Source organism: Artemia sp. Qi Xiang Cuo, chromosome 14, assembly GCF_049724085.1.
Source record: "Artemia sp. Qi Xiang Cuo chromosome 14, ASM4972408v1, whole genome shotgun sequence".
NCBI classification, from domain to species: Eukaryota; Metazoa; Arthropoda; class Branchiopoda; order Anostraca; family Artemiidae; genus Artemia; species Artemia sp. Qi Xiang Cuo.
Genome location: NC_142807.1, coordinates 9,445,053 through 9,466,736, shown reverse-complemented (window position 1 = coordinate 9,466,736; position 21,684 = coordinate 9,445,053). Strand labels below are relative to the sequence as shown.

The 21,684-nt window shown below is 36.2% G+C and overlaps 2 protein-coding genes across 3 annotated transcripts in view; one reads left to right on the top strand and one right to left on the bottom strand.

Moving 5' to 3' along the window:
- LOC148944101 (uncharacterized) overlaps positions 1-15,774 on the bottom strand; it is a 36,544-nt gene extending 20,770 nt beyond the window's left edge. Inside the window, exon 1 of one of the 2 annotated variants that reach the window (XM_089100197.1) lies at positions 15,718-15,774. Coding sequence is in view for 1 of the 2 variants with exons in the window: in XM_089100196.1 (XP_088956322.1) it covers positions 15,718-15,766 (49 nt within the window). In the remaining variant the exon portion in view is untranslated. The remainder of the gene's footprint in view (positions 1-15,717) is intronic. The other variant, XM_089100196.1, reaches the window with a different exon arrangement.
- The window catches only part of LOC148944098 (uncharacterized), a 329,735-nt gene that overhangs the window by 64,459 nt on the left and 243,592 nt on the right, over positions 1-21,684 (top strand). The window lies entirely within an intron of this gene.

Here is a 21,684-nt window from a genome sequence, read left to right as displayed (position 1 = left end):
GAATAGAAGAAAGGTATGGGACCTATCTGGAAATTCTGGGGAGTGAGCAGTGCTATTAGAGATACATTTAAAGCGTTTTAAGAGGTATCTAAGTGATTTCATAATAAAAATTATGCATATAAATCCCGTGATTCAAGTTTTTGCAACCAAATCTTATCATGATGCCCCAAAATCCACTCCACACCACCATGGCATTACACCCCTCCCCTCCCTCCGGAATCCACAAGGCATCATCTCACCGCCCCTACGACATTTTCAACCTTTTTGCTCCAAAAATATGCTGGTGAACATAAATTAAACAGTGCTTTTTATTGGAAAACCGAGAAGTTGCCCATTTCTTTGCTAGAGATTGATATTCCAAGCAATTCACACCACAATGGCAAACTATTACTGCTTTGTGGCACCTCCTCTGTCATTATCTTATCAGGCATTTCTTATTAAAAATTATGCCTTTATAACCCATGACTCAACTTTTTGCAAGCCAAGCCCATTTTTGTAACCGTGCAACTGAGCCCGTTTAACTGAATCCTTGTTCAACAGAACCCCCAACTTTTACATAACCTCATTTTGTCTCAGCCCTTACGCAACCTAGGGGGCATTTTCAGCAAAAATATCAAAAGTCGCAAAGGGAAAATTCTATTTCGAGAAATTATTGTTCCCACCCATCCGTGGAAGGCTTCCGGGGATTCCAGGTGTTCTAACATTTCGTCAATATTGGCAAGATTTCTACCCATTTTTAGCACATTGTTTTTCTGGAAGATCCCAAGATTTCTGTAACCAGGTCTAACATGGATGACGCCATCGTATGTCACAAGCTAGACTCCAAGAGCCTACGGTGAATCCCCAAGCACGGCACACACGTAGGAGCAGTGTAATAACGGTGCTCATCCTACGCAATGACGCCTAATGGGAAAGGTTGGAAGATAAGTGGGTCATCTTGCGAGAAGAGTAGGTACCCAAACCGTTAAAAAGTATACTTATGAGCCAGAGCGGAATGGCACTGCGACACTGTTTTCACACATCCGAGGGCAATTTCGACTAAGGATAAGCTAGAACTCGAAAATTTTTTAAATAATTATTTTCCATATATTAGGAGTTTGACTCAGCATATTGGAAGTGCCAGGACTTAGAGCTTAAATTGACTAGGAATTAGAAATCTAGTTAAAATAAACTTTAAAAAAGGACTCTGAAGTTGGAGTTTACGCCCCCACCCCTCTCGCCCCTCCTAAGAATCATTTACAGAAGACGGACTGATAGTAGAGCTAATTTTGAGCTAAATTTCTTTAGTGCATGGTACCTGATTTCCACAGTGTGCTCTTGATTTTTTTTTTACGAATTTGCCAGGCTTTCTTTGTCTTGGCAATGATTATAGAGGTTGACCAATGATTTTTACACTTTGCCCTTGATTTCTACAGTGGTCTTGATATATAGGGTTACCATTGATTTCTACAGTTTGCTCTTGATTTTTATTAATTTGTCAGGGTTTCTTTGTTTTGGTAATGACCTTTTAAAGGTTGACCATGATTTCTACTCTTTGAATATGACTTCGATGGTATGGTTTTGATTTCTATGGTATGGCCTGAAGTTCTAGGGTTGACTCTGTCTTGTAGATAAGTACCTTATGATTTTCTTGGAACATACTGCCTTTCTTGGCTTTAATATTTCATAACAATAAGGCATAATCGGAGGTAAAAAAAAACTAAAATTTATTTTCTACACATGAGTCGCCTTTCTCTCTTCTTGCTTTGTAAGAACGTCAGGGATTATGATCTATTTTTGGAACACCAGCCTTTTTTGGGTTTAATGTTTCTTGACAATAAGCCATAATCGCTTTTTGTGGAGGTAAAGGAAGACTAAAACTTATATTCTTTAAACGAGCTTTTTTCTACTAGAACTTGCAAGTTTTTCTTAACACTAGCAAATTTTCTCTTCGAAGTAACAACTTTTTTACTTAATACTAGCAAATATTTACTTAAACTATCAAATTTCTTTGGGAAGTACAGGTTTTTCTTAATAGTAACAAATTTTTCTATTAGCACCAAGTTTTCCATCAAAAATAACAAATTTCTCTTAGAAGTAACAATATTTTTTTAGTTATAACAACATGTTTTCTATCAGAAGTAACAAGTTTTTCTTAACGCTAACAAAATTTTCTCTTCGAGAAAACAACTATTTTCCTTAATAATAACAAACTTTTACTTAACACTATCAAATTTCTCTTAGTATTAACAGGTTTTTTCTTAAACTAACAAATTTTTTCTTCGAAGTAACAGCCCTTACATTATAGTTTAATAGTAACAAACTCTTCCTTAACACTATCAAATTTCTCGTGGAAGAAACAGGTATTTTCTTAATAGTAACAAATTTTTTTAATAGCACTATGTTTTCCGTCAAGGATAAAAAATATCTCTTAGATATAAAAATTGTTTTGTCTATGATAACAGGTTTTCTGTTAGAAGTATAAAGTTTTTCTTAACACTAACTCATTTTCTCTTCAAAGTAACAACTTTTTTCCTTAATAATAACAAAAATGTACATAATACTATCAAATTTCTCTTGGAAGTAAAAGGTTTTTTCTTACTAGTAACAAATTTTTTCTAATACTAGCAAGTTTTCCATCTAAGATAACAAATTTTCATAAGAATAAACAATTTTTTGTTTATGATATCAAGTTTTCTGTCAAAAGTAGCAAGTTTTTCTTTACACTAACAAATTTACTCTTCGAAGTAGCAACTTTTTCCTAAATACTAACAAAGTTTTACTTAATTTTATCAAATTTCTCTTGGAAGTAACAGTCCTTCTTAATAGTAAGAATTTTTTTCTAATAACAGCAAGTTTTCCGTCAAAGATAACAAATTTCTCTTAGAAGTAAAAATTTTGTTTATGATAATAAGTTTTCTGTTAGAAGTAACAAGTTTTCTTAACACTAACATATTTTCTCTTCGAAGCAACAACTTTTTTCCTTAATAGTAACACATTTTTATTTAATTCTGCCAAATTTCTCTTGGAAGTAAATCCTTTTTTCTCAATAGTAGCAAATTATTTCTAATAGCAGCAAGTTTTCCATTTGCTGGATACTTAATATTATAAAAATTTCTCTTGGAAGTAACAGGTTTTTTCATAAGATTTTTTTCTAATAACTGCAAGTTTGCCGTCAAAGATAAGATATTTATCTTAGAAGTAATAATTTTTATGGTATATGATAACATGTTTTCTGTTATAAATAGTAAGTTTTTTTAACAATAACAAATTTTCCAATCGAAGTAACACATTTCCTCTCAATACTAATAAACGTTTACTCAATGGTATCAAATGTCTTTTGGAAATAACAGCTTTTTCTAAACAGTAAAAATTTTTTTTATTAGTAGCACGTTTTCAGTCAAAGATAAAAAATTTCTCTTAGAAGTAGCAATTTTTCATTTATGATACGGTAGCAATTTTTCTGTCAGAAGTAGCAAGTTCTTTATTAACACTAATAAATTTTCTCTTATTACGAAATAACAACTTTTTTGTTATTACTAACAAACTTTTACTTAAGTCTACCAAATTTCTCTTGGAAGTAACACCTTTTTTCTTAATAGTAGCATTTTTTTTCTAATAGCAGCAGGTTTTCCGTCAAAGATAACAAATTTCTCTTAGAAGTGACATTTTTGTTTATGATAGCAAGTTTTCTGTTAGAACAAGCAAGTTTTTTTCTTAACACAAACAAATTTTCTCTTCCAGCTAACAACTGTTTTTCCTTAATACTAACAAACTTTTACTTAATACTATCAAATTTCTCTCGGAAGTGACAGGTTTTTTCTAATAGTAAGAAATTTTTTCTAATACCAGCAATTTTTCCGTCAAAGATAACAAATATCTCTTAGAAGTAACAATTTCGTTTTGTTTATGATAACATGTTTTCTGTCAGAAGGAGCAAGTTTTTCTAAACACTAACAAACTTTCTCTTCTAAGTCACAACTTGTTCCTTAATACTAACAAACTTTTAATCAACACTATCAACTTTCTCTTAGAAATAACAAGTTTTGTCTTAATATTAAGAAATTTTTTCTAATAACACCAAGATTTCCGTCAAAGATAACAAATTTCTCTAAAAAGTAAAAATTTTTCCATCAGTGATAACAAGTTTAGAGACAAAAAAATTTCTTAGAAGCTTCAATTGTTTTGTTTATGATAACACGTTTTCTGTCAGAAGTAGCAAGTTTTTCTTAATACTAATAAATTTTCTCTTCGAAGTAACAACTTTTTCCTTAATATTAACAAACATTTACTTACTATCATATTTTTAATGGAAGTAACAGATTGATTCTTAGTAGTAACAATTTTTTCTAATAGCAGCAATTTTTCCATCCAAGATGAGAAATTTCTCTTAGAACTAACGAATTTCTCTACGTTCAAGTTAGGTTCATTTAACTTAGGTTAACAGAACCACTCACAAGTTAAATGAACTTAACTTAAACGTAGAGAAAATTGTTAGTTCTAAGAAAAATTTCTCATCTTTGACTGAAAAGTTGCTGCTATTAGAAAAAAATTGTTTCTATTAACGAAAAACCTGTTACATCGATGAGAAATTTGATAGTATCATAGGCTGCGCAATAGTGCTGCCTTAATAAAGAACGATGTTGACAAAATGTATTATAGACAAGGTTACTTGTAAAGAACGATGTTGACACAATGTATTATAGACAAGGGTACTTCGTATCAAAGGAGTTGTTCTAGAAACTTCAAAAAGGACTCATTTGATTGGAAATTGAATTAGCTTGTGCCCTTTTTAATAGTCGAATGTGATTGGATGCCAACTAACACCCCTTCAACATCCACCATTTCTACCAAACACATCCAATCAAAATTTTGAGATAGCCATTTTGTTTAGCGTAGTTGAATTCCACATAGAAATTAGGTCTTTGAGTATGACAAACCCCCACAGCCTTCAGGGCAAAGGTTGTAACTTATGCCCTGGGGGCATATGAGGTTTTATAGAAAGTGTTGTCGTAGAAACTTGAAAAACGGCTCGTGTGATGGAAATTCAAAGGGCTAGTGCCCTTTTTAAGAGTCAAAAGTGATTGGAGGGCAACTAACCCCCCCTCTCACGCCCACCTTTTCCCCAAACACATTCAATCTAAATTTTGAGATAGCCATCTTGTTAAACGTAGTGAAAAATTATGGAAATTAGGTCTTTGTGGATGACAATCCCCCCAAAACCCTCAAGGCAAGGGCTGTAAGTTATACCCTGGGAGTATATAAGGTTTTTTTTATAGAAAGCGTTGTCGTTGAAACTTCAAAAAGGGCTCATTTGATTGGAAATTGAAATGGATAATGCCATTTTTAATAGTCGAAAGTGATTGGAAGGAAACTAACACCACTTCCACACACACCATTTATCCAAACACATCCTATCAAAGTTTTGAGATGACCATTTTATTCAAAGTAGTTGAAAGGTCCAGAAATTATATCTTTGAGTGTGACACTCCCTTCACAGCCATCAGGATAAGGGTTTTAAGTTATAGCCTGGGGCATATAAGGTTTTTATTGAAAGTTTTGTCGTAGAAACTTGAAAAAAGGCTCATTCAATTGGAAATTTAAAGATTTAGTGCCCCTATTAATAGTAGAGTGATTTAAGGGCAACTAACCCCCCTCTCACGCCCACCTTTTCCCCAAAGACATCCAATCAGAATTTTTAGATAGCCATTTTGTTCAACGTATTTAAAAGTTTTAGGAATTAGGTCTCTGAGGATGACAACCCCCTCATATCCCTCAGGGTAAGGGTTGAGATTTATGTCCTTGGGGCATATGAGGTGTTTATAGAAAGGGTTGTCGTAGAAACTCAAAAAGGGCCCATTCAAATAGAAATCGAAAGGCCTAGGTCCCTTTTTAATAGTCGAAAGTTATCGGAAGGCTTGACATTTTAATAGTAAACATCGATGTGGGTACAATTTGTTATTTTTTTTCCTCTTTTGTTTAGAACAGCGTACTTCGTATCGAAGGAGTTATCTTAGGAACTTTGAAAAGGGCTCATTCGATTGAAATTAGAAAGGGCTAAAAAAGAACTAATAGTCGAAAGTGATTGGAGGGCAACCAGTCCCTCTCCCACGCCCACCCTCCCATTTGCCTATTATGTTTAAAGACTAAATATTGCCTTAATATTAAATCAAAATGCGCTGTGTTAATGCTAATTCCCAATAAGGCTTCTCAGTAGTATCCCAAAAACGACTGAGGGTCTTATGTTCAAACTTTCGGGGAAGCTTCTGCTCTTAAGATTTAACCATATCAAAATAGCGTAAGTGTATCCAAGCTATCAAAGAAAGTAAACAGATTTTTTTGCATATGGTATCAATTTTTCTATTTCAGGTCAACTAGAGGAGGTATGAAACTAAATTACACACTACTATCTGTGTCCAAATTTTTAAAACCGTATGTGTTGTTAAAAATTTTTGAAAATTTTTCTCCAGCATACAACTTGCAGGCCAAACTATAAAGTCTTCAAAAAAGATTTAAAGAATTATTTTCTTTTTTCCTGAAAAGACTATGTCAATATATAACAAACAGAAATTAATTAAAAAAACTTTTCCCACAAAATAAGTTTTTCAAAGAAAAGTAAAGAACCCCAAAAATTAAACCAAAAGTGAGCAAAAATAAAATCAATTAAATCTAACAAGCGTGAAACTACCATAAGTAAGCAGATGAAACCCAAAACAAACAGAAATTACAATAAATAACCGAGTCAAACTCAAAACGAGCAGAAATTAACATGAGTGGGGCTCAAAACCCCTATGCCATCCCAAGGCCAGAATATAATTTGCACTTTACTGAAAAAATACAAATGAATGTAGATTATCAGTTTAATATACATATACTGATATTTAGTAATGAAAATGTTAATATTCTCTGATTTATTAAACTTATAAAAGTAAAAACATTTATATTTTTTCAGTAAAGTGCAAATTATGGTCTGGTAGTTTCCTGTAATCGTAATTCCTGACGTTCTTACAAAGCAAGTAGAGAGAAAGGTGACTCGTGTATAGAATATAAGTTGTAGTCCTTTTTTACCTCCGATTACGCCTTTAGGCTACAAAATATTAAAGCCAACAATTGCAGTGATGTCCAAGAAAAATTGTAAGGTACTTATCTACAAGACAGAGTCAACCCTAGAACTCTGGACCAAACCACAGAAATTAAGCCCTTACTATCGAAATCCTGATCTAAGTGTAGAAATCATGGTCAACCTCTAAACAATTATTACCAAAACAAGGAAATCTGACAAATTCATAAGAATCAAGAGCAAACTGTAGAAATCAGAGATAACCCTAGAAATCCAGACCATTGTAGAAATCAACGGCAAAATGTAGAAATCATGGTCAACCTATAAAATAATTACCAAATCGAAGAAAGCCTGGCAAATTCATAAAAAAATCAAGAGAAAACTGTAGAAATCAGGCATTATTTACTAAAGAAATTTAGCTCTAAATTAGCTCTAATTTCAGTCCGTCTTCTGGAATTGATTGCTAGGAGGGGCGAGAGGGGGGGGGGCAGTCATAAAACTCCAACTTCAGAGTCTTGTTTTAAAGAATCTTTTATATAGATTTGTAATTTATAGTGAATTCAACTCTAATTCCTGGCGCTTCCAATATGCTGAGCCCAACTCCTAAAATATAGTAAACAATTGTTAAGAAAACCCCGAGTGCTAGCATATTCTTAGTCTCAGGTGTGTTTGAAAACAACGAGATGGGTGATTTCTTGGTGTTCAAATAAAAAGCAGTGTTTCAATTTAGATTCACTAGATTAATTTTGGAGCGAGAAGGTTGAAAATGTCTTAGGTGGTGGTGGATTGTTGCCATGTGGATGACGGAGGGGGGCTGTAATTCCATGGTGGTGGGGAGTGTTGTGTGGGGCATCGTGATAGGCTTGGGTTGCAAAAACTTGAATCACGGGATTTAAATTCAAAATTTGTATAATGAAATGACTGAGATACCTCTTAAAGCGCTTTAAATCTATCTCTAATATCACTCCTCCCTCCCTAGAATTGCCTGCTAAGTCCCATTTCTTTCTTCTATTCACGTGTTTTTTTGTTTGTTTCCATTGTATGGTCTTTTCTCGAAAACACTGTATTTTCATAATTTCCCTAACTGCATATTTGCCTTGGGAACAACAATTTCTCGAAATAGAATTTCCCCTTTGTGTGTTTTGATATTTTTGCTGAAGAAATGCCCCCTGGGTTGCATAAAGGCTGAGACAAAAGGAGGTTATGTAAAAATCGGGGATTCTGTTGAACGAGGGTTCAATTAAACGGGCTCAGTTGCACTGTTATAAACATGCACTTTACTTGCAAAAACTTGAATCACGGGATTTAAAGGCATAATTTTAAACATGAAATGCCTGTAAGATGTCTTGGGAGAGCTGGGGTGATGTCAAAGAGGGTGCCAAAGAGCAGTAATAGTGTGTTGTTGTTGCATACGTTGCCTTCGACTAGTACACTCTAGAGCTCAAAGATAAGGCGGGAGGTGTTAAATGAATTTTTTTCGGTAGAGGGAGGCTAAAATCTAACATTCCTGTCTAAGAAACTATGCATTTCATTAAAGGTCCTTCAAAATACATTTCAATATGGTTTAAATGCACCACTAATATCAGCTCTCCCTTTCAAAATGATTGTTAGGGGGGCGGGCGGCCGTATATTGTCAGGAAATTCTGAAATATTCATTAGTTTAACTTACAGAAAACGGGGTATTTTCCTTAAAAGTTCTGAATAGGGGTTAAATTTGCATCTAATATCAGCGATACTCCTCTGGTTTTGCATGCTAGGATGTGTTTTCCATAATAGATGGTTCTCTTGCATATATTACAATAAGCCTCTTTTCACGTTCTATTTTTTTGTCGTGATTTTTAACTGCTTTTTTCTATGCTTTTAATATTGATATAAGTTGTTTTTTATTAAAAACTTTTATTTACAAGCGCCGTCTTTTCAAGATGTAATGTTTAGGACGATCCATGTTGACTATACAATTTAAGCACCCATTAGTCTGTATCGTTATTAATATCTTAAGAACAATTGTCTCCGAGAGCGTGTCAAATTTGGGCAGCAACACGCCGATCTAACGTGTACCAAAAATGGGGAATCTCAGGTATTGCGCAATAGGTTAATTTTAGAATATAATGAGTATGACAAATATTAGGAATGATTTGTTAGTCCTTTCGAAGAAAATTCACTTTTCGAGTCCTAGCGGGGTCAAGAACAAAAGAAGAAAAGAAACATCTAAAGAAAGAAAAAAAGCGTTGTACGTTCCAGGTGAAAAATAAAATGCCATTAAGTTAAAGGAAAAGAAAAAATGTTTTGAACATTTCGGGCGAAAAAAATGCTGAAAAGTATTACGTGACCTAGATGGTTACACTGTCACCACATAATGCGTGCTGTTGTGAAGTTACAAGTGGGGATTCCCCATAGGTTACTGTCGCAAGGTCACATAAAATTGCGTCAAGCATATTACACAAGAGCGTTTAAAACGGGGTAAGTCGTGTGACGCCACTGGAGTCCAGAGTGATGTGTCATGGGAGTCTTGCCAAATGTGTTCCCTTTAATAGAACTAGAGACCGCGTAGAACAGGTTTAACAGTTTGAGAGGTTGGTAGCTCCACTTATCTAATGTGCTAAGAAATGGCGACTGCTAAGGGGAAATAATGAGCATGTTCCATAATGCTCTTTTGAGGTTTTTAACAGAAAAATATCGTGAAGGAGTCTACCACCTAGGGAGTCTGCTACCTGAAAATAGGGCTCCGTTTAAAATATTTGCAGCTGACTGCATTGTGCAGGTGTGAGGAATTCGAAGCTCCATTTCCCTTGTTAGTTTCCTACTATTACTACTTTTCTATTACCCCAACCACACACCAATTAATAATACTGAAACACCTGGGACTCTTGCCAGGGGTGGGAATCTTTCCAGGGCTCTGCTTGGAATTTAATACTATTTTCTCCATGGATAACTTTAAAATCCTCTGGTTCTATTTAAAGCGCAAGAATTTGTTCTCTTTTAATAGAACTGATGACCGCATTGTTACATTTGCTAGTAACTCCACTTATTACTACGTGTGTATTATCCCGACCACACTCCAATTAATTATATTGCGACATAACAACCAAAAACACCTGAGAATCTTACCAGCCAACCGGTAGAAACAGGGACCGCATTGCACAGGTGCGAGGGACTAAGAGCTCCACTTATCTGACTTCCTGAAATCCCATGCCATTTTTCCTATCTGACTTCCAGAAATCCCTTGTTAATTTCTCTATCTGACATCCAGGACTTCCCATGCTATTTTTCCTATGGATGTCACAGAAATCCCTTGTTAATTTTCCTATGGCTGTCACAGAAATTCCTTGTTAATTTCCTAGGGCTGTCACAGAAATCTCATGCTATTTTTCCTATGCATGTCATAGATTCCTATCTGACTTCCAGAAATCCCTTGTTAAATTCCCTATCTGTACCGTGACGTCAGAGGTCTCCCGGGGAATAGCCTAATACCTACATCTCTTGCAAGTTAAAAAAAATGTCTGGTTCGGGAATTGAAGGAGATGGGCTCCGGTCGGAAGCAGTGTGGCGATACTACTGAAAAGATATAGAGGAAACTGAAATTTTTTTTGACACCTTTGATTTGATAAAAGATTCATTTTGCAAGGAAGAATTAGTGACAGTATTAAAAGCATTAAAAAATAACAAAGGCCCCAGGTGCTGATAGTGTGGAAAATGGGTTTCTTAAATATGGTGGCTGTGAGGTTAGAAATAAGTTACTGAAGATTATGAATATGATTTTAAAAAAGGGAAAGTGCCTAGCGATTTTAACAATACCCTAATTAAACCCCTGTATAAAAAGGTGTGTTTAAAAAATCTGATTATGAATATGAATTTTGAAAAAGGGGAAGTACCTAGCGATTTTACCAAAACCCAAATTAAACCTTTGTATAAAAAGGTGAGTGTGGTGATTATAGAGGCATTAGCATGGTCTGTGTAGGTAGCAAATTACTTAGTATGATGATACTTTTTATACCAAGATGCTTTAGACAAAGTTTTAAGAGTAGAACAGTGAGGTTTCAGGAAGGGGAAAGGATGCGCCAGCCAAATTTCACTTTTAGCTTAATAATTAAGAAGTGCCTGGGCTTTCAAACACCTTTGGTCCTCAGTTGTATGAATTATGAGTAAGCGTTCGATTAAGCTGATAGAAGAGCTTTACCGAAGTTCTTATCCTTGTATTGTATACCAGATAAATACATTAAAGTGATTAATGTTGTGTACAAAAATAACATTGCTGCGGTTAAGGTAGAAAATGAGTGTAGTAGCTGGTTTCGTCTTAAATCAAGAATAACGAAGGGTTGTGTTCGATCCCCATTTATATGGCTCATTGTGATGGACGTTGTCTTAAGGATCGCAAGAAAGGCAATGGGAGAACACGGAATCGAATGGGGAAGAGAAACTTTCCTGGATTTAGATTATGCTGATGATCTAAGCATCCTAGATGAAAATATGAGCAGAATGAACGAACTATTAGAGGTCTTGCCAGTTCAGGGTGTTAGAATTGGTTTAAAAATTAACGTTAAGGAGGCTAACTAGCTAAGGAGAGGAATAACTGAAGATGAAAAATGTGACTTTGGGTAGCGTAAAGATCGATCAAGAAGACAGCTTTACTTACCTTGGTAGTATAATTAGTAATGACGGTGGGAGCAGTGAAAATGTTAAAAGTAGAATAGCCAAGGCGCATGGTGTTTTCTTACAATTGAAAAAAGTTTAGAAGAATCGGAAATAAGTCTGCGAACAAAGACTAGAATATCGGAAGCTACAGTGATGATAGCGATCAAATACGGTTTTAAAGCATGGGCGCACCGAAAAATGAAGGAAAATCTGCTAGATGTGTTCCAGAGAATTTGCCTACGAATTATTTTAGGCACCCGGCTGACTGACAGTATTTCAAACAGTAGGCTGTACGAAAAGTTTGGCTCAATCCCGCTTTCTAACACTAAAATAAGAGAAAGGTAGAGATGGCTAAGGCACGTTCTGCGGATGAAGGATGGCAGATTGCCAAAGATTGTTCTTTTCGGTCAACCGTTTAGGGCTAAACGAGAAGCAGATCATCCGTGGTTGGAGCGTGAGGATGACGTAAATAAAGATTTAAGGGAAATAGGAACTTCCAGGGAGGCTGTAAAGAGGGAGGCTTTGAATAGACTAGGATGGAGAAAGAATGTGCGTGGCTTTATTGACCTCAGGTGGCTTGGCGCTGTGATGAGTTTTTAGTAGTAGTAGTAGTTGTTGTAATACTTATGTCTACTATTCACGCAGATGTATTATTATCGAAAAATAAAACCACTGAACCAATTTTGTTTTGAACGAGGAATGAATGCTCAGAATGCTATAGTGAATGTTAATAGAAGGCGCATCGGAGCGCCTACTGGATCAATACGTTTCGCATTAATAACAATTCGATATGAGAATCTAATATCCAAACTGTTCCTCCTAAATTGTGATCACAAATTCAGTGCTATTGTACTGAATTTTATGATGCAAACAAAACCCGCGAGTTTTACATCTTGTAACTCGAATCTTTTCACTCACTTCGCAAAAAACAAATGATTTAAATGACAAAAATACATGAAAATAAGCCTATGAAGGTATGCTCTTTTCATAGAACCAAATTTTACGCGTAAATTTGTGGTTATTAACTTAATTGAATTATCGCATCCCTCTGACTTTGCAAAAATAGCTAAAAAGAGAAATTTTAAGCAAATATTTAAACTGCTGTAACATTGGACACATTGTGTACTGCTAAGAAATCGTAGATCAAGATTAGAATTTGGAACCGACACATATTCAAAATTTATATTTTTCACTCTTTATATCTCCCTTTTTATTTGTGATTAATCCTTCAGATTCGTTGATTTTTCCTCATCAATATGGCTTCCGTTCCAAATTTTTAACAGCTCATGTACTAATCGACGCCACACAGTTTATCCGTTCCCAACTTGACCTTAAAAATATTGTATTGGGCTTATTTCTAGATTTTTCTAAGGCCATTGACATGGCTGATCACAGTGTTTGATTAAGTAAACTCAAGAACATAGGGATTCGTGGAATTCCTTTCTCATTGTTCGGCTCTTATCTCTCTGGTAGAGTACAGAGTGTGAGTCTGGGCGGCATGACTTCGCATCCCCTACCTGTCCGGAGGGGCGTCCCGCAGGGCTCTGTTCTTGGTCCAATACTTTTTCTCCTTTATATTAATGATTTGGTTATGGAACTGGGTCTATCAGTGCACCCAGTACTTTTTGCTGACGATAGCAAATTTTTCATCACCGGCCCTCATTTACCATCCGTCGTCACCTCTGCTCAAATCCTTCTGAATAGAGTACAGGAGTGGTGTCTCGTTAACAGCATGACCATTAACAGCAAGAAAAGTCAGGTTGTATTATTTCGAACCCCCTTACAAAAAAAATGAAGCTCAGCAAGCTCTTGGCCTTAAATATTCCCCCAATCTTCTCCCACAGGTCGAAGTTACCTAGTTTCTTGGTGTTCACATAGACTCCTCCCTATCATTTGCAACACATGTTTCCTACACCAGAGCCATAATCTTGCGACAGGTAAGTATGATTAATCGTGTGAATAATTTTCTTCCTCCTGATATCCTTGTCACCTTTTATTACTCTATTATTTACCCATATATCTCATTCTGCGGATCTGTTTGGGGCAACACTTATCCTTCAGTTACCAATAAATTAAAATCTGCCCAAAACCGTGCCATTAAGCCAGTTTCTCGGCTGCCCCGACTATATCCCACCAAGGATTTGTACTCCGATTTTAGTATTATCGCTTTTGAACAAATCATCAAAAAATTAAATCTATCCCTTCCATCCTCCGCTCACCATAAAAATCTTCCTCCCCAATTACTATCTTATTCTAATTGTAATAATTCTGAAGACCTCGGTCTCCGTTCATCCAACCGTTCCTTCATTGTCCCCAAGTGTGTCTCTAGTTCTGCCCAGCGATCCCCCATTTATAAATCTATACTTGAATGGAATACAATACCCTCCAGTATCGAGCTATCCACAAGTTTTCGCACGCTGTATAACAATGTTACTAAACTTTGATATTATAATTCTCTAAATTTTTAATCATTTTGCTTTAATTTACCCGTGTTTTCTGTTTCTTTTTTCTTTCTTTTTTTTTTCTTTTTTTTCTCTCTTCTTCATTTTCAATTTTTTGTTGTTATGGTCCTCAACAAGTTCGCTTCTAGGATCCTTATTATTAGTGGTGTTGTGTTTCATTGTTATTTGAATAACTTTAATTGAATTGACACATTTTTCGCCGCACACTAGTGCTGTGTCATTTCAGATTATACCAAGGAGAAGAAAGGGTAGAATTCCACGAAAGGAAATCTAGTTGGTTCCTTTCAAGTACAGCTGTTTTCACTTGCACGGTATGGTCTTGCTGAGAGAATATCAGCTTTTTAGTGTTATAATTTATTGTTTGAGAAATTATGTAGTTACTTATCCCTTTTTTTATTTTTTACTGAAAGGGATGGATACTTTTTGGATTACTTAGCCATTTTTTTTCACACATTTTCTATATATTGAAACCCTTTTATATAAGTGATCACAAAATAACTCTGGGGGGGACTGCATGTATAATTTCCAGGATTGGAGTGAAGACTTGAAAAAAAGATCATGAGAAAATTGTATTTTTTTCAAATATTACGTCATTTTGTAGACCATCCCTACCCATATGTACTGACACCCTCCCCCATGCTTATGAATTCGTTTAGCTTTTGAGTTTGATTTCACAGCAGCGTAACAAATTCAAAGGGTGAACGATGGACAAACATTTATTAAACTTCTAGTTTAGACTAGAAATAATAATAGGCTCATCACACATCCTAATTTCACCGGATTTCTCCCGAGTTCCTGAGGTGGTCACTGTGTCTTTGGATCTATTGCGTTCTGGCTAAAACAAGGGTTGGGATCCATGAAAATATAAGGAAAACAAAGATTTTAAGATTTTCTTTTGATGAAAAACAAAAAAGATACTTTTCAAAGTCTAGTAGGGTGGGGAAGTCGATCTTTGGTTTGTTTTGACATTTTTAATAAGGATCCAAAAAAGTTAATCTTAAAATCTAGGGGGGAAGTTGGCCCCATTTACCCCGTAATCAGTACTCCTGGGCCAGAGCAGCCTAAAACTAGAAGTAATACGGCGCCATAACATAGCAGTAATACAGTACTTTGATCTGCCTATGGTAGCATATTCAATTGAAGGGGTGGACCTAGGAGACAAATTTCTAACACTTTTACTCTGACCGATGGAATAAAAATTAGCTTATTAGACGCTCTGTTTTGACCAACTTTCACCCGGCTTATGATTTCGTCCAGGGACGTTCCTACGGTTGGTGGCACCCAGGGCAAAATTAACTACGGTGCCCCTCCTGACTCAAACAATAACGTAAGAGCCCCAGCCAAGGTGTCTCATCCCAGCCATGGTGCCCAGTGCGGTTTGCCCCAATCGCTCCTTATAAATGACCTTTATGTCGTCGCTGTATTTTGGTCCTTTTTTGTTATTAATGTCTTCTTTTGACAATTTTTTGTTTAGGTTAATTTTTTAGTTGAATATCTTTTTTTGTGAAAGCAAATTGTCCGGATTGAGGAATTCTTTATTTTTATGGTACGAAAATTCAGTAACAATAATGCTTAAGTACTGACCTTGAACTACAATCTCTTCTGATTTAGTTACATTTAGCACTGCACTCATGACTCACCGACTTCCCAGCTTGAACTGGCTTTGCAAAAATGAATCAGTTTGTAAATGGCATGACCAAAGTAGAAACGCTTTTTCTTTCACTCTTAATTTTCTGCTATAATCCGAATAATTGTAGGGAAACCATGTGATAAATTCATGAATGAAAAATGTGTAATAAAGTGTAATGAAGCACGTGCATTCGAGTAAGGGCACCCACAAAAAAGTTACTAATGAGAAAGGATGAGACCTGATAACAATTTCTGGGTACAAGCATTAGGATGGGGAGTGAGGGGGACTGATGAGCAGCAGCATCATATTTGTTCTTAATAATTTATGATTTTTAAGTTTGGCTCCATTGTTCATCGTAATTTTCATTCTCTTTTGGTGTCATTTCTTCAATGACAGTCGGTTCCTAATTATTTTAGATTTGAAGTATTGTGTCTTGTGGAAAGATTCCGTAAGCGTCACGAAAATATTGCCCACTTCCCACCTAACCGTGCACACACGGTGGTGGTGCTGGATTCAACCAAGTTGATTCCCTTTATTTGTAATGAAATTAGGTTACGTCTGGTGATCTGTTATTGTGTATCAGCTATAATAAGGGAGGTGGGGTGAGTCATTGTTTAGGTGGAGGTTGGGTAGATCCCCACAGAAGTACATTTTAATGGGCAAACTGCTTACTCTTCATGAGGCTTCAGATAAACGTTGAAAGAGGAAGGGGAGAATAGGAATTAATTAGAATGTTTCTCTATACAGCTAATATGTTACATTCCCATATGTACCAGCACAGAGGTATATCATCATCAGAGGTATAAGCATCAGCCCCACCATGAAATTTTCTTGGGGTGGCAAATACTGCTAGAAACTTAGTTTTCAGCAATTTATAATGGTAATATTTTTGTTTTTCTATTTATATGATGTACTTCAATGTATTTAAAAATTTATATGTAATGTACTTATCGATGAGGAAATCCTATTGTAGAGGTTGTGATGGCTTCAGTTATGTAGAAGATCAAAAGTCTCACAGAATTTCCATCCAATAATAATCTCCTTTTCATCCAACCAAAATTCTTTAGGTAGTAATATTAACAAGGACTTTTCACCAAAATTACCATTCATTGCCAACTTTTTAAGTACATTCAAATTTTATCCAAAATTGAAATTACAAATTGATTATTAGGACGGTACTAATCAACGTATAATTATTGATTTGCATATTTTAAAAGCAATTGACTAGGGTTTTAAGGGACTGGTACCTCAAATTATATCTTGGTTAGGCCTGGGTATGATTTGGAAAACAATCAGAAATTAAATGAAAAAAAGAGCTTTTCAACTGAAAGAAAGGAAAAGATTTGAAAGCTGTTTGAACAGATTATTCTTTGCATGAAGGGGGCTGTGCCCTCATTAGCTCCTTATCTTTACTGTGAAGTTTGGCTTTTTTCCAAGTTTTTAAAGAAAATTTGCAATTGGAGAAACAAATTTCAAAGCACCAAAAAAATTTTTTTTTAAATGATCAAGGTGTCGAGGAGGGGGCAGTCCCCCTTATATGCAGAGTAATTTATATTTGTTTTAAGTTTGAAACTTGTTCCTTATTTTAGCTGTAAAACCTTTTCTATTTGTTTAATTACATTTCGTGAAACTGTATGAATACAATAATTTGGGTAACGCAGAAAGAAACTATCAATATTTCAATGATATCTGTTTGGATTTTGATGGGTAATGAAACAGTTCGTGTTTCCCCCCCCCCCCCATGGCTGATTGCATAAACCGAGTGGGCCTAGAACGCCGGGAGAGGGTTCATTCTAACGGAAATGAAGAGTTCTAGTGCCCTTTTTAAGTGACCAAAAAATTGGAGGGCTACTAGGCCCCCTCGCATGCAACTTTTTCCCAAAATCATCCGATCAAAATTTTGAGATAGCTCTGTTGTTCAGCATAGTTAAAAGCCCAATAACTACGTCTTTGGAGATAAAATGACCCCCTACAGCCTCTGGGGAAAGGTTATAAAATTCGCCCATTGTTTTATTTGTTAATGGGAAGTATGCACACATTTTTTTGGGTGGGAAGGGGAGGACGTAATTTTCTGCTGGGAGAATTTTCAATGGAGAGGATAATTTCCAGGGGGTGAAATTTTCAGGGGAAATTTTACACTGAGTGAATTTGCCAGAATTCATATACGAAATTTCGTTATATGTCTTACTTTCTCTTCACCGATTCAATTTTACGAGTGGAGATGTTAAGGATAATTGTCCGGGGTAAATTTTCAACCAGGATTGAATTGTCCAGGGGCTATTTTTATGGGGAGGGGATTTTTTCCGTGGATGTGGAGCCAGGTATCCTGGCGTTATTTAAAAAACGACCAGAAAAAAAGTTTTTTTGAACTGAAAGTAAGTAGCAACATTAATACTTAAAACGAACAGACATTATTACGTATATGAGGGGGGTTGCCCCTCCTCAACATATCGCTCTTTACGCTAAAGTTTAAGTTTTTCCCATTTCTTTAAAAACTACTCCTGAAACATAAGGGTCGTTTAATTAGAACAATAAGTAATTTTTTTAAAGGGCCAAAAAACTCTAGCGTAATGAGTGAGGTGTTGAGGAGTGGGGCAACCCCCGTCATTTGCGTAATAATTTCTATTCCTTTTAAGTTTTAATGATGCTCCTTACTTTCAGTTGAAAAACTTGTTTTTTTTCTTTATTTAATGAAGCTTGGAGACAAATAATTTTCTAAAGGCAATGGAAAAAGTATATCAATTAAAGTAAAAGTATTTAAAAATGAAAATAGTAAGTAATTACAAAAATTACACAAAACAATAGACTACTTACAAAAACTAAGACATAAACTCCCAGCATTTAAAAGTGACAACTAGATAAATACAATCACTCCAAAAAAAAAATGATAATAAAACACAAAAAACGTATCCGTTCAAGGGGAAAATACCAAAAATTACCCGCATTCCGTTCAGGGAAATATTTCTGATTATAGTGGCTTCATATATCACCTCATTGGTACTCTTGCAATGCAAGCAAAAGTTGACGGCATATTTTTACCGAAATTGCCCCTTAATAAGTTGTTTTCCTTGTGTTTTGTATAATTATACGAAATTTCTTGTGTTCTAATAACTGCACTAATTACTAATAAATAAATACGCATTTAGGATCAGGGGCAACGCTGTAACGTTGCCTATAGTAAAGGCCATACGGCTCCAATGTTTTATGTTTTTTTCCCAGAGGCACTTCATATGGAAGGGGTCGTCGAAGAAACTTCAAAGGGGGCTCATTCGATTGGAAATCGAGAGTTCTAGCGTCCTTTTCAGTAATCCACAGCCAATTGAGGCTAGCCCCCCCCCCGCCCAACGATCCCCCCAACATGACCAATTAAAATTTTGAGATGGCCATTTTGTTTAGCGTAATTGATTTCCAGATAGAAAATATGTTTTTGAGGAGGACACTCCCCCACAACCCTCAGGGCAAGGGTTTTAAGTTATTCCCTGGGGGTATATAAGGTTTTTATAGAAGGCGTTGTCGTAGAACCTTCAAAACTGGCTCACTCGATTTCCAATTAAAGAGCTGGGGCACATTTTAACAGTTAAATTTAATGTGCTGGCAACTAGCCCCCCCCCCCACGCCCATCATTTCTCAAAACATATAAAATTTTGGGATAGCCATTTCGTTCGGCGTAGTTAATTTTCAGACAGAAAATACGTTTTTGAGGAGGACAATCCGCCGCAACCCTCAGGGCAAGGGTTTCAAGATATACCCTGGGGGAATATAGTGTTTTTATAGAAGGCGTTGTCGTAGAAACTTCAAAAAAGACTCATTAGATTGGAAATTCAAAAAGCTAGTGCCCTTTTTAATAGTCGAAAGCGATTGGAGGGCAACTACCCCCCCCCCCCCACCTATCATTCCCCTAAACACATCCAATCAAAATTATGAGATAGCCATTTTGTTCAGCGTAGTTGATTTCCATATAGAAAATATATTTTTGAGGAGGACACTGCCCCACAACCCTCAGGGCAAGGGTTTTACGTTATGTCCTGGGGGTATATAAGGTTTTTATAGAAGGTGTTGTCGTAGAAACTTCAAAAAAGTCTCATTCGATTGGAAATTAAAGGGCTAGTGCCGTTTTTAATAGTCAAAAATCATTGGAGTGCAAATACCCCCCCCCCCCCCCACGCCCATCATTTCTCCAAACTCATCCAATCAAAATTTTGAATAGCCATTTTGTTCAGCGTAGTTGATTTCCAGATAGAAAATATGTTTTTGAGGAGGACACTCCCCCACAACCCTCAGGGCAAGGGTTTTAAGTTATGCCCTGGGAGCATATAAGGTTTTTATAGAAGACGTTGTCGTAGAAACTTCTAAAAAGGCGCATTCAATTGGAAATTCAAAAAGCTAGTGCCCTTTTTAATAGTCGAAAGTGATTGGAGGGCAACTAGCCCCCGCCCCACGCCCTAGCAAAGGCCATACGGCTCCAATGTTTTATTGTTATTTTTTTTCCAGAGGCACTTCAAACGGAAGGAGTCGTCATAGAAACTTCAAAGGGGGCTCATTTGATTGGAAATCGAGAGTTCTAATGCCCTTTTTAATAGTCGAAAGTGATTGGAGGGCAAAAAGCCCCCCCCCACGCCAATCGTTCTCCCAACCATATCCAATCAAAATTTTGAGATAGCCATTTTGTTCAGCGTTATTGATTTCCAGATAGAAAATATATTTTTTAGGAGGACACTCCCCCAAAACCCTCAGGGCAAGAGTTTTAAGTTATGCCCTGATAAGGTTTTTATAGGCGTTGTCGTAGAAACTTCAAAACAGGCTCATTTGATTGGAAATTCAAAGGGCTAGTACCTTTTTTAATTGTCGAAAGTGATCGGAGGGCAACTAGCCCCCTCCCCCCCCACGCTCATCATTTCCCCAAACAGATCCAATCAAAATTTTGAGATAGCCATTTTGTTCAACTTAGTTGATTTCCAAATAGAAATTACGTTTTTGAGGAGGATTTTTCCCCACAACCCTCAGGGCTAGGGTTTTAAGTTATGCCCTGGGGGCATATAAGGTTTTTAAAGAAGGTGTTGTCGTAGAAACTTCAAAAAAGGCTCATTCAATCTGAAATTCAAAGGGCCAGTGCCCTTTTTAATAGTCGAAAGTAAATGGTGGGCAACTAGCCCCCCCCCCACGCCTATCATTCCCCCAAATACATCCAATCAAAATTTTGAGATAGCCATTTTGTTCAGCGTCACTGATTTCCAGATAGAAAATATATTTTTGAGGAGGACACTCCCCCACAACCCTCAGGGCAAGGGTTTTAAGTTATGCCCTTGGGGTATATAAGGTTTTTAATAGAAGGCGTTGTCGTAGAAACTTCAGAACAGGCTCATTCGATTGGAAATTGAAAGGGCTAGTGCCCTTTTTAATAGTCGAAAGTGATTGGAGTGCAACTAGCCCCCCCCCCCACGCCCATCATTTCCCCAACACATCCAATCAAAATTTTGAGATAGCCATTTTGTTCATTGTAGTAGATTTCCAGATAGAAAATAAATTTTTCAGGAGGACACTCCCCCACAACCCTCAGGGCAATGGTTTTAAGTTATGCCCTGGGGGAATATAGTGTTTCTAAAGAAGGCGTTGTCGTAGAAACTTCAAAAAAGGCTCATTCGATTGGAAATTCAGAAAGCTAGTGCCTTTTTTAATAGTCGAAAGTGATTGGAGGGCAACTACCCCCCCCCCCCGCCCATCATTCCCCTAAACACATCCAATCAAAATGTTGAGATACCGATTTTGTTCAGCGTAGTTGATTTCCATATAGAAAATATATTTTTGAGGAAGACACTCCCCCACAACCCTCAGGGCACAGTAGACAGAATATACCAGTAAGCTTATCGCAGATCATTTCTGGTCTTCGTGAACAAAAAGCTCTTCCCACTTATTTCTGCATT